At 41.5% G+C, this 13360-nt stretch overlaps 1 protein-coding gene across 2 annotated transcripts in view; it reads left to right on the top strand.

Annotated features, from left to right (window-relative positions):
- Nucleotides 1–13360, top strand: part of MCPH1 (microcephalin 1) — a 231582-nt gene that overhangs the window by 46892 nt on the left and 171330 nt on the right. For both annotated transcript variants that reach the window (XM_084623433.1, XM_084623434.1), the window contains exon 10: nucleotides 12381–12418. In XM_084623433.1, the coding sequence (XP_084479559.1) occupies nucleotides 12381–12418 (38 nt within the window). The remainder of the gene's footprint in view (nucleotides 1–12380; nucleotides 12419–13360) is intronic.

The following is a 13360-nucleotide window of genomic DNA, read 5'->3' on the forward strand; positions in this document are numbered from 1 at the left end:
CAGGACAAGGCGAAGGTTGTCCTAATAACCCCGGTTTGGCCTCATCAACGCTGGTTCGGCCATGCTGCTGGACCTCTCTGTGGCCACCCCACTGCGACTGCCACTCTGGATGGATCTACTGTTTCGGAACCACAGCACTCCTTTGCACCCGAACTTGGCAGTGCTGCACCTGATGGCTTGGCTGCTGCATGGCTAAACGAACAAGAGTAGCCCCAATCCCATATCCTGTAGGGCTGGGTGGGGCCCTGGACTCTGTGGGGCCGGCTTAGCCAGCAGTCCCAATCCCAGACCCCCACCGGGCTGGGCAGCCTGGACCCCGCTGTGCAGGGCAGCCAGCAACCCAGTCCCCACCGTGCAGCCCGGCGGTCTTTAGCACACAGTTGGGCCGTAGCTGTGTGTTAATTGGGCCATGGGTTGAGAACCGCGGGACTAGATGATCTCAGTGGATCCTTCTGGCCTTATCTGTGAATCTATAAATTTCAGAAATACTATAGGTATAGTATATAGCAGGGGCTCTCAACCTTTTTCTTTTTGAGTCCACCCCCCCACTCTCCAACATGCTATAAAAACTCCCCGGCCCACCTGTGCCACAGTAACTGGTTTTCTGCATATAAAAGCCAAGGCCAGCGTTAAAGGGTAGCAAGCAGGGCAGTTGCTTGGGGCTGTGTGTGCCAGAGGCGCCCCTGCTAAACTACATTGCTCAGGCTTTGGCTGCAGCCCTGGGTGGTGGGCCTCCGGGCCCTGGACTTCAGCCCCGTGCGGTGGGCTTTCAGCTTTCTGCCTGGGCCCCAGGGAGTTTAATGCTGGCCCTGCTTGATGGCCTCCCTCAAACCTGCTTGTGGCCCCCTACGGGGCCCCGGAGCCCTGGTTGAGAATCACTGGTAAATAGAGTATCCCATTCCCAGCAAATTTCCTGTATACAATCGTCTTACCACTGTTTACCACTTTCAGATATTAATACACTTGTTTGCTTTTTTACCATCTATCCCAGGGTGTCTTACACCTTCTACAGAGGGGGCAAATTCCTTACTTTGTCTCCTGGACCATAAATATAAACTTACAGGCTACATTAGTATCCTTAATTTACAGTAGAACTCACACTGATAATCAATCAGTGGAGGCTTGCACAAAGGTAAAATATAGCTTCTATGGCAAACAACTGAAAGTTTAGTTACTGTTGTTGGGTACCTAATTGTTATTTTGAGGTTGTCATTATCATGCCAGAAAACCAAAGCAATTCAGTGGGCTGCAGCTGCCTTGTTGATGAGTCAGTATAAAACTGAATCTGTTCCCCTTTTGGCATGAAAATCACCAAGAGGAAAAGCCACTGCTGATGAGATCCTCCCATTTGGGATATTTAACTTTTGGAAAATGACTTTTGCAAGCTAACTGATATCTGGCATAATTCTGTATGTCGGAAACAGTCTAGTTTACGGAACTGCATTTTAAATTATATCCATACAGCTCTTGAAGATCGTTGTAAATCTCTCTGAACAACAGATTTCCTTTTTCCATTTCATTAGCAATTGACATAATTTTTTGTATTTGTATCTTTTATTAAGTGAATTAGTTTGTATGTTTATGTCTTTATACATTTAAATTAACCACTTCTTTATGGATGCATACTGTAGGTTGAAGAGAATCTGTTAAGATTTATTTTACCTCTTTTGTATATTAGACTTATTTAAATAGTTGTGCCTTTCTTCATTACAGAAAACATAAAACGTGCTTGAAGCTGCAGATTCATTAGCTTTGAAATCAGTGGCAGTTTTGCCTCAGTGCAAACTGCAACATTTGACTGATAGCTTTTTAACACAAGGTGTGCTGCCATTGTTGGGGATGGGTGAAGAAATATTAATATTCATGGAGGTGCAAATGCCAACAAAGACAGACACTGACCTTTAAAGCTGAAACTGTTGACACGCACAAACTGTGGCTTTAAGTAACTTCATTGGCACTTATGTCAGCTTTTAAATTTTATTTTTTATATTTAAAAAGCAAATTCCTATAGTGGTGGTGGTGTATTAACTGAAAACCAACAAACTATCAAGTTAAACAACAAGCCAGTTGGGGAGGCAAGCAGATTCATCTGTCAAGGGACCAGGAAACTAAACCTCCTACATTTACAATTAGAGTAATGGATGCAGGTGGTTTTTTTCTGTATGTGTCCAGTCATAGTTGTGCTAACTTTTTAATTGAAATTGTTGCTGTAGGAGATAAAACTTCTGTGACAGGTTTGGTCACAGAGACCCCCTTGGGACTGTCACCTGACGTGCTGGAATAGCCTCTGAGCTCATTTTCCCTGCCTGCTTGGGACTCCAGAACCCTGCCCTGTTGAGCCAGACACGCTATCTCCAGCACCCAGACACCCAGTTCCCAATGGGATCCAAACCCCAAATAAATCCATTTTACTCTGTATAAAGCTTATACAGGGTAAACTCATAAATTGTCCGCCCTCTATAAACTTGTTAGAGAGAGATGCACAGCTGTTTGCTCCCCCAGGTATTAATCACTTATTCTGGGTTAATTAATAAACAAAAGTAATTTTATTAAGTATAAAAAGTAGGATTTAAGTGGTTTCACGTAATAACAGACAGAACAAAGTAAGTCACCAAGGAAAATAAAGCAAAAACACGCAAGTCTAAGCCTAATACATTAAGAAACTGAATACAGGTAAATCTCGCCCTCAGAGATGTTCCAATAAGCTTCTTTCACAGACTAGACTCCTTCCTAGTCTGGACCCAATCCTTTCCCTGGTACAGTCCTTGTTAGTTCCAGCTCAATGGTAACTAGGGGATTTCTCATGACTGCAGCCCCCTTTGTTCTGTTCCACCCCCTTTTATAGCTTTGGCACAAGGGGGGAATCTTTAGTCTCCCTGGGTCCTCACCCCTCCTTCTAAATGGAAAAGCACCAGGTTTAAGATGGATTCCAGCATCAGGTGACATGTTCACATGTCCTGTGAGACTCCAGCTCCCATTCTTCCAAGGCTGGCCCACACTACCCAGGAAGGTTTGCAAGTAAACAGAGGTCATTTACAGGTCATTGATTCTGAAGCACCCTTCATGACTTCCACTTAATGGATTTACATCAGTAATACAAGTTTATATCTTATTTTCTTAACTTCAGACATAGATATAATACATGCAAGCAAATAGGATAAACACACTCAGTAGATCATAAGCTTTGTAATGATACCTTACAAGAGACCTTTTGCATAAAGCATATTCCAGTTAAATTATATTCACACTCATAAGCATATTTCCATAAAACATTATGGATTGCAATGTCACAACTGCTCCGAATTAACTTTGAAAAAACTTTTTTCACATTGCTCAATGTTTTAATAAAAAGTAAAGTGTGCAAGATCTGCCTCCAGATCATTTGGAGAGATGAGCATACATTAGTCAGTATTTGGTATTTTTACAGGATTAAAATTAGATTCAGAGCAGTTTTAAAAATGTTTGACCTCTACTGTGTCTCTTTTCCAAACTTTCTCTTTTTTTTATTTCATCCTCTTTTTCTCCTTTTTTCCAATAGTAGTCCATGGTGTATATTTTTCCAAATTGTCATCTTTATGTGTTTCTTGTTTTCTACTCTCTCCCTTCGCCTGTTATCTTTGGCATTCTCTGTTGTCTTCTTTCTTCTGCCTCTAAAATCTCCCTCTCCTGAACTTTTCTGACTTAAACAATTTAATCTCTCCCTGTCTAACTCTTCTTACATAAGAACAGCCATACTAGGTCAGACCAAAGGTCCATCTAGCCCAGTATACTGGGGGGACGGCGGGGGTGTTGAAGGTGGGATATTGGGATTCCTGCCAGAATGCTGACTCTAGGGTCTGCAGGGGGTTTCCTCTTTCTTGTTCATCTCATGTCTTTAATTTGAAGCCATTCTCCCTGCCTTTGTAAAAGTATCTGGCTGTTGGAAAGGAGAGAAGATTTTCTCCTTCCCACTCCAAATTTCCCTGGCTTTTATGAGGGTGTGGAGCCTCTGTCGCTACTCGAGTCTCCTGGGTACTGTGATGGGAATTTTATGGTGCTGGTCTACCTTTCCATCTTTCTAGGAGGGAGGGATGCTACTCTGCTCTCACCCTTCTTTGTTTGTGGGTTGGCTGTCTAAGGGAATAACTCCAGTGCCTGTATTTGCTGTTAATCATAGCCAGGCAATTGTGTATTCTGAAACTGCAGAACTTGCCATGGAATTCTCCCCTTGCTGTAGAATTGTGCTCCGGGATTTGTTTTCATTTTAAAAGAACAGTTGTTTTTAGTCGTCGTTGTTGCAAAGGGAACACGGAAAATCTGAGCAGACTGTAAACTATTGCAGTGATGCCACCCACAGTGTGAAGACAGTCTGAAATAATAGCTCTTTGGCACTCCCTCAATCACAGGGAGGCCCCTTGGACTTTGCTGTTCTGTGGCCATGGAATTTCATTCTTCCAAGGTGCAACAGAATCAATATTTTTGCAGTGAAATTTGCCATTTTGTTGCAGCCAACACCTGACATTTAGTTTTGTCTCCCTGTCTTGTCAGCACCTGTCTGTCACTTCCACTGATCTCTAGTGTCCCATGAGGAGTTAATTAAATTACAGTGCATATACCTTTAACTGCTGCATGGAGCTAGGAAGAAGAGCCAAGAATCTAAGTCTGGTATTCAGTTTGCAGGCAGGGGACAGAAAACCCAGAAATGTAGGCTGGCAAGCTGGGCAATTTTAGAGGTCCAGCAAGTAGAGCAGGGTTGTTTGGAGAGTATAGCAACAACAATTCCTTAACTTTAAAAACCACTGTGAATAACTGATGAATGTTGTCAGTGGGTGTTATCAATTGTGAGACAGTCATGCATTTATGTGTGGGAAGGTGAGGGATTGGGAATGAAAGGTGTTTCATGGTGATGCAATAAATGCCCTGGATTTTGATGTCCTTGTGCTCTGAAATATGGGACCCTGATCATAGTTTTCCTAAGCTACACAGAGTGAAATTGACCTGATTCTTGCCCGTTTCATTGCAATCCACATGGTTCTGTGTTATGGACCTGGTTATTGAAGTACCTGATTTCTAAAATGCAACAGTGAACACTGAAAGTATGTCCCTTAGTTCTGAGCCACTGGCAGAGGCCTGGGAGCTGGTAAGGCAAGCACATGACCTAGAAGAGATGGAGTAGGGCATCCCTAAACAAATGGAATATTGTTCTTTCACTCTGTTTTGCTTTTAACTGGACTTGACAAATCCAAACTAGTTATCTAGTGTGTGATCACCACTAGGAATGATTCCCCGGCCAAACCCTTGGCAGGATGAATATCTGAGTAACCTGTTTGAGCACCAAATATGGAAAGTTCAGTTTTTACCTGGCTTTCTCATCTGGTTGAGTAGATGAAAAGCACTTGTGGTCCTATTTCCTTTGTCACTGAAATAATTTCACTCTCTGTTATGGTTTTCTCCAGGTTTAGTGGTACAGCCAGTAGGGGAATATTTGGACAAAGTAGTGCATATTAAATAGGTGGCATATGTTGCTTGGACAAATTCTACTTGGCCTGTGAGGATGAGACACCTAACTTCCTCAGACCTTACGTCCAGAACTTAGCCAGGAACAAATGTAAAATATTATTGTTCCAAGTAAATTTTTATCATGGATGCATTTTGTTTAGCAGTAAGAGAACAAATTTGGAGGTTGGGTGTGTCTCTTTGCAGAATAGGTCAGTTAACATACAGGAAATATCACATTGTTTTTAAGTATTGGCAGGATTTATAAATGCTGTTTCCTTTGAGAGGTATTGAAATACATGTTTTATATTTCATGTGACTTGGAAAAAATATGCTTGTTGGCAGACTCTAAAATGAAATATTTAATGCAACTGTATTTATGAGAAAGACTTAAAGAAAAAGCAGAAATCATGTAAAGGTCCTATAGGTGTCTAATTTATAACACAGCATGCCTTCCAGACTTTGTGTCATTTGGGAAAAATGTGTTCTGTTTTAGAATACAAATGTGAAGGTCTTTAGGAATCACAGATGAATGATAAATAAAAAGGGTCGGTTTGCCTACTGCCACCTTTTCCAGTGTTTTATTAACAATAATTCTGGTATAAAAGTGCATTAGAAACTCAGTGATGCTCCCCAGATGGTTTTTTTTACCATTTAGAAAAGAAACTGCTAATTCAGAACATGTTTTATGATAAAAGCACAATGTAAAATAAACCAGACACAAATAGTGTAGATAGTGTATATAAAGGGGGAAAAGGGAGTAAAAGCAATTAATTTAAAAAATGTAGAACTAAAAATTAAAACACATAGTTTGGCTCAGTTTTCTACTGGCCAGCCATATTAAAACACATTGATTGTCCTATTGAAGCAATAGGACACATCTGCTTAATAGATGACACCTAGCTTACAGAAATGTGCACTTCTGAATGAAGAGGGAATAACTGTTCATTGGGAGTGAAATTCACCCCAGTTCGTAGTTTGCATATGGACTTCTGGGTGAATTTGGTGTTTCTTAAGCCTCATGGTAGACATTTTAAAAGAGAAGCTACTGACGGAGCATTCACACAGGCTAGTCGCTGTATCCATTTTGCGTGCTCCAGAGGCTCTCTGATGGCCCCACAAGGCTGTCTTTAAAGGGAGTGGTGTCAGGACAGGCTGAAGGATCCACAGTTGTGTGGACCCAGCAGTTTTTACACCCTGAGAATGTGCTCTGTAGGCTGCAGCCAATATCTCAGTTTATAGGCTTGAGAAGCAGCTGCATGAGGGCTGTACTAGAACTCTGTGTATTGACCTTCAGTTAAGCAGCTTTTGTGGTAGATTTGAGGTAACATATCTTTGAATGCAAGTTCAGCAAAGTTGGGAACCTGACTGTTAATACTAGTATATTCCAAAGTATTGAGTTCGTGCTGAGGCAACCCACAGTAATATAAGTACATAGGATGAGATTTGCCACCCAGGCGGAGGGAATTGGATGGGAAACTGTAGTCTTTTAAAGCCATCTTTGTGGTCTCCCAGACCATGGCTTCTGGGGGCTGGAGAGGCCTCAGTGTAACTTAGTCCCTAAGTTACAGCAGCCTCTCTGAAAAAAGAAAAGGAGTACTTGTGGCACCTTAGAGACTAACCAATTTATTAGAGCATAAGCTTTCGTGAGCTACAGCTCACTTCCTCAGATGCATATCGTGGAAACTGCAGCAGGCTTTATATATACACAGAGAATATGAAACAATACCTATTCCCACCCCACTGTCCTGCTGGTAATAGCTTATCTAAAGTGATCATCAGGTGGGCCATTTCCAGCACAAATCCAGGTTTTCTCACCCTCCACCCCCCCTGTGCTATGTGCCACAGTGCTGCCTGGGATCTCTGCAGTGTGGCATGCTGGGGCCTTACCCTCCATAAGCCTCTGTTACCCTAACCCCTGCCCCAATACACCCACTATGGCTACCTTTTGCAGTCCCTGTGCTGGGGCAATCCTTTCATAGCTAGATATGGGGCTTTTTGGGACTTCTTTACATGGCTCTAGCCCTTGCCCTGGGTGTAGAGTGGCCACAGTGGATCTGACTCCTAGTGTTTTACAGATATATAATCTAACTATTGATTGCACCAGTATTTTTGCTATCCACCATATTCTCCTAATGCCTTCCGTGACATTGCCCACAGGAAATATGCCCCATGCTGGTAGTAAACAGGACCATATCACCTGGATCCAGGTTGATATGGACTTTATTGGAGGGATGTATTTGAGTGCCTAATATGAAAATGAAAAGTCCAGAAGCTGGATTTATTTTTTTAGGAAATTGTATTAAGCTGATGAAGTTTCCAAGAGCTATTGACACTAACAGCTTATGTGAATTTGGCAAAAATAAAATGGAAAATCTTTTGGCTAAAAAAAAATGAAATTTAATTATCTTAGATATGTACATTAAAAATCTTCTTTCCAGTCATTAGGATAGCAATAAGTACAGACATAATCAGCAGGTGCTACCATTAGCAAGTTAAGTGTTTGGTAAGATGCATTGTACGTTTCTAGTTAAGGTGCAGCAGGACTGAGTTAATAGCTTTTCACATTGGCTAATCTTCAGCTATCACTCATATTTATCACCACCATTTCAGCACACCACCTCACTCTTTACACTGTTTTTTTTTTGTTTACTTTGTTATTCCTCTATGCTTGACTGTTTAATTTCTTTTGTATTCTATAATTGTTTACTTTTGAACTATTATATGCCTGTGTAATTTACAGCAGTGTTTCCTAAATCTCAGGTATAATAAATATAAATCTTTTCAAAAATATTTTTCATAACTGTGGCTAGCGCTTGTCTGTTTTCAACACAAATATTTTTTTTGGTCCTGTTTCTGTATATGTGTAGAATCATAGAAGCATAAAGTCAGATGCAAGGGTCAATCTAGTCTAATCTCTTTCCAAGTTGCAGGTTTTGTTGAATCTAAACCATCCAAGATGGATGGCTATTCAGCCTCTTTTTGAAAACCTGCAATGAAAGAGCTTCCATGACTTCCCTAGGCAGTGTGTTTCATTGTCTTACTTTTCTTACAGTTAGAATTTTTTTTATGTACTCTAAATCTCCTATGTTGTAGTTTGAACCCATTGCCTCTTGTTCTGTGCTCTGTGGCAAGAGAACAACTTTTCTTTATCTTTTTAATGGCAGCCTCTCGAGTATTTGAAGACCACTATCATGTCCTCCCTTAATCTCCTCTTTCCAAAGTAAACATACCTAGTTCCTTCAACCTTTGCTCATTTGGCTTGCATTCCATCCCTTTTATCAATTTTGTTGCTTGCCTCTGGATCTTTTCTAGTTTCTCTAAATTGGTGACCGAAATTGGACACAGTACTTTAGCTGAAGCCTAACCAGCATCATGTAGAGCGACACTATCCCCTCCCGTGACTTGTATGCTATGCCTCTGTTAATGCAACGCAAAATTGCATTTTTTTTTAAATTTTGTTTTGCATCAGCATCGTATTGTTGACTCATGCTGAGGTTGTGATCCTCTACAACTCCCAGATCCTTCTCAGCAGTTATCCCCCATTCTGTATTTGTGCATTTGGTTTTTCTTCCCTAAGTGTAACACCTTACATTTGTCTTTGTTGAATTTCATTTTGTCATCTGTAGCCCAGTTCTCCAATTTATCAAGATCCCTCTGAATTTTAGCTCTATCCTCCAAAGTGTTTGCAGCGCCTCCCTCTCCAGTTTTGTCTCATCTGCAGATTTGATCAGTATGCTCTCTATTCCTACATCCAGATAATTAATAAAAATGTTAAATAACACCAGATCCAGAACTGATCCCTGTGGAACCCCACTTGAGACCTCCTTCCAAATTGCCATCATTTACTCCTAAGGGCATTCTGTGCCAAAAAATTAAAAATTCTGCAAGTTTTATTTGTCAATAAATAAATGCAGAGGCTCCAGCATGGCAGTGGGGAGCACAGGCCACTGGCTGTAGGAAGGTGGGAGATTACCCTGCGGCAACCCCACCCTGGGGACACAGACTCAGTGTGAGGCTGCACCCGACCCTGACACAGCACAAGGCCTAGGCCTGTCCCAGAAACACCCTGAGGCCCTGCCCCTCTACACCAGGTGTGGGGCAGGCAGACTCAACCAGGCAGGATCCAAGTGTGGAAGGGGCTCAGTGTGGTGGGATCCAAGTGCAGGGCGAGAGGATTCTGTGTGGGACAGTTTGGGTGTAGGCAGTTCAGTGGGGGGGATCTGGATGCACAGAGGCTCGTTGCGGGGGTTCCATGTGCAGGGGCAATGGGACTCTGCAGGGGCTTGCAGGTGAAAGTGGTTCGGGCTTCCGCGGAGGGGTCTGGGTGCTGGGGGAGTGGGGCTTGTTGGAATGGTGGTCTGGGTGCATCTATTTGGGGGTCTGGCTGGGGGTCTGCATGTGGGGGCACAGGGTGGTGTAGGGGGCTGGGGCTCATCAGGGTGGGGGTTTGAGTGCAGGGAGCTCAGTGGGGGGTGGTCTGGGTACAGGGGTTGGGGTCTGAAGGCAGGAAGTCTGAGTGAAGGGGGGCTCCAGATGCAGGGTTGAGGTTCAGTGGGGTGAGGTTCAGGTATGGAGGGCTAGGAGAGTTCTGTGTGTATGGGGTGAGCCCATCTGGGTATGGGAGGTCCAGATGCACGGGGCTCGGGTGGATGCGGGAGCAGCTCCCCGCACAGTGACCCCTCTCCCCACAGCTGAGGAGCGATGGGGGCAGGAAGCAGGGGAGATGCTGAGCTTCCTGCAGCTGGAGGAGGTTTCTGGAGGTGGGTCTGATACAGCCCCAGCCACTCTTTGCAGGGGAAGAGGAAGTCCCATCCTCTCCTGCCTCCAGCTGAGCCAATCCCAGCTCAGGGTAGGAGCCACCTCTCTGCCAGCTGCCTGAAATGGTGTAACTGCGCTGCTAGGGTGTGGTGCGTGACTGCTCTTGCAACTTCCCTTTGCATCCCTGTCAGTGGTGCAGAATTCCCCCAGGAGTAATCGTTCCATGAACAGTGACTCTTTGTTTGAGGTTGTGTAACAAATTATGTGGCCATTCAATGGTAGTTCCATCAAGCCCATGTTTCTCCAGCTTGTTTATCAGAATGTCATGTAGGACTGTATCAAAAGCATTGCTGAAGTCCAAATATATTATGTCCACCACATTCCTCCTATCTACCAAAACAATTACATTGTCAAAGAAGGAAATCAAGCTGGTTTGGCGTGATTTGTTCTTGGTAAATCCATGCTGGCTGCTAGTGATCGCCCCTTCAGTTATTGGCAAATTGAATGTACCGATATATACATTTCTAAAAATTCTATTTCTGTGTTAGTGTATTTATTTCTCAAAAGCTGAACTGTGGTTAGTCTCTCTTCTTTGGAATTTCCTTTAAGTTTTTATTGTCTATTTCAAACTCTGAAAACTGTCTTTTAATGGCTTTTCTGTGTCCTTGTCGCATTTCTTTTAAAAATAATATATTTAATTAACGCAGGATAGGAACAAAGCATTTAAGCAAAAGGAAAAATGTGAATGTATTTACAACATTGATAGTTATAACTCACTGTATAATCTGAAGCCAAATTGTTTATTTAAAGCCCATTCACATCAAAGAATGAAAATGCATTCTTGCTGCAAAGTAAAAGCCATTAGTCTAGTAAAATAATTCCAAGGAACTCTCCTCTTCTTATAGTGGATGAATTACTTAACTATACAATGGAGAACTATTCTGCACTGGTAGGGGAATTTATACTGTGGGTCTGTTCTTTCTCTAATTGTGATTCATTAATAAGTAAGATGCAGCGAGGCTTTCAGTCACCTCTTGAGCCTGTGCTACAAGCCTTAAGCTGATTTACAGTATCTTAAGCATTCTCAACTATGTACATGATTCAAAGGAAAGTAGTTGTGGGGAGGGGTCAGCAAACTTGGGGTTGTGGAATGGCATGGGGAAATATTAGAGGAGACACTGTTGGTCTCCTGTGGATCAATAGATTTGCAGGAAAAATTCTAGAACACAGATTTATTTAAAACAATATGAATCAGACAAATATTTTCAAACAGACCTTACAAACTGTTTTGTTACTGTGGGTAGTATATGTAATATAGTACTAAGCAGATCTGCTTGCCTTCAGTTTTTGGAAAACTTATTTTAGGTATATCTGTTTCTTGGGTAGACAGGTTGATGCTATATGCTTCAGAAAGATGAATAAGTACTTTGCCACAATTTTCTATGTTAAATAAAAGCATAGACTTGCTAAGAGAATGAATATATTCTGTATCTTGGTAATATACCTAATTTTCTTCTAATGATTGGTTACCAGCTTGAAGGTATAACTCAAAGTATGGTAGCTGTACAATGGCATTGGACTGAAGTTTTTATAAACCAATTTGAAGTATTAATCATTATCACCAGCTGAAACTAGTATTACAGAACCATCTTGTTTGCACCGTCTCTTGCCCAGGCACCACATTGGTGGTTTTACTCTTGTATCTTAACAAATGGTTGTCACAAGGGGGTTCCAAGGATCTGTCCCTCCTTTTATAATAGATTCTACGTTTTCCCCCAAGAAATAATTTTTTGTCCATATAAGTGATTGTTAACATATTTGGATGGGCCCATTGGAGCATTTGTTTATGCTTCAGAGAAGGGCAGATGGCAGAAAGTTTTTGTGCAGTTTTTAGCGGTTGCCTTCCCTGATGCCGAAGTGCATCACTTGTGATATGCCTGAACATCACTGTCCTTGGAATCATGTGACATGTAATCTGTTCAGAGCTCTTATTTCCAGCAACATGCAGCAGGCCTGCGAACTAGTGTCTTAATCCTGATTTACTTTGTGTCTTTAGTGGAATCTCTTACAACTTAGTTTCTGTGGGAAAAAGTTTTTTTCATATTTTTGACTGTTTTCTTGTTCTTCCTTTTCAAAATCTCTAGCCAACAAGAACATTAGTCATGACAAGCATGTCCTCTGAGTAAGTACTAGATATTTTTGTGATTTTCTATTCTGTGTAAATTTTGAACTTGTTTTCAGCCTTGGCTTTCACATACTGTATTAAATTTATTTGTAGGTTATCCATGAAATATATTTCCTTCTGTTGACTGGCATGCATATGCTTAAATATATGGTGTTAATCTGTAGACTAGAGCATGGGTTCTCAACCTGGGATACGCGTACTCTTGGGGTACGCAGAGGTCTTCCAAGGGGTACATCAGCTCATCTGTATATTTGCCTAGTTTTACAGCAGGCAACAAAAAAAGTACTAGCGAGGCCAGTACAAACTAAAGTGTCACACAGACAGTGGCTTGTTTATGCTGTTCTATATAATATACTATACACTCAAATGTAAGTACAGTATTTATATTCCAGTTGATATATATTAGAATTATATGGTAAAAATGAGAAAATAAGCAATTTTTCAGTAGTGTGTTGTGACGCTTTTGTATTTTTAGGTGTGATTTTGTAAGCAAGTAATTTTTAAGTGAGGTGAAACTTGGGGTACAATAGGCAAATCAGACTCCTGAACGGGGTACAATACTCTGGAAAGGTTGCGAGCCACTGAACTAGAGCACATGTTATACTTGTGCTACTCAGCACTTAACGGTAATAAAACTACAGTGAAAACTTCAATTTGAAATAAATTGGGAGTTTTGGGAAGGAAATGGAGGATTATACAGTAAATAGCATGGACTATTTACCTGTGTCTTTGGTTTTGTCATTATATATTTGAATTGTTTTTGTAAAGAACATCATAACTGCCTGAAACATCAATTTAAATGTTTTATTTTACATAAATAGCTGCTAAAGTAGTATTTCTTTTAGGGTTTTTTAGACACTTGGTTACAAAGGTTGGATATTAGGAAAAACTTTTTCACTAGGAGGGTGGTGAAACACTGGAATACGTTACCTAGGGAGG

The sequence above is a fragment of the Lepidochelys olivacea genome, assembly GCF_965140295.1.
Source record: "Lepidochelys olivacea isolate rLepOli2 genome assembly, chromosome: 3".
NCBI classification, from domain to species: Eukaryota; Metazoa; Chordata; order Testudines; family Cheloniidae; genus Lepidochelys; species Lepidochelys olivacea.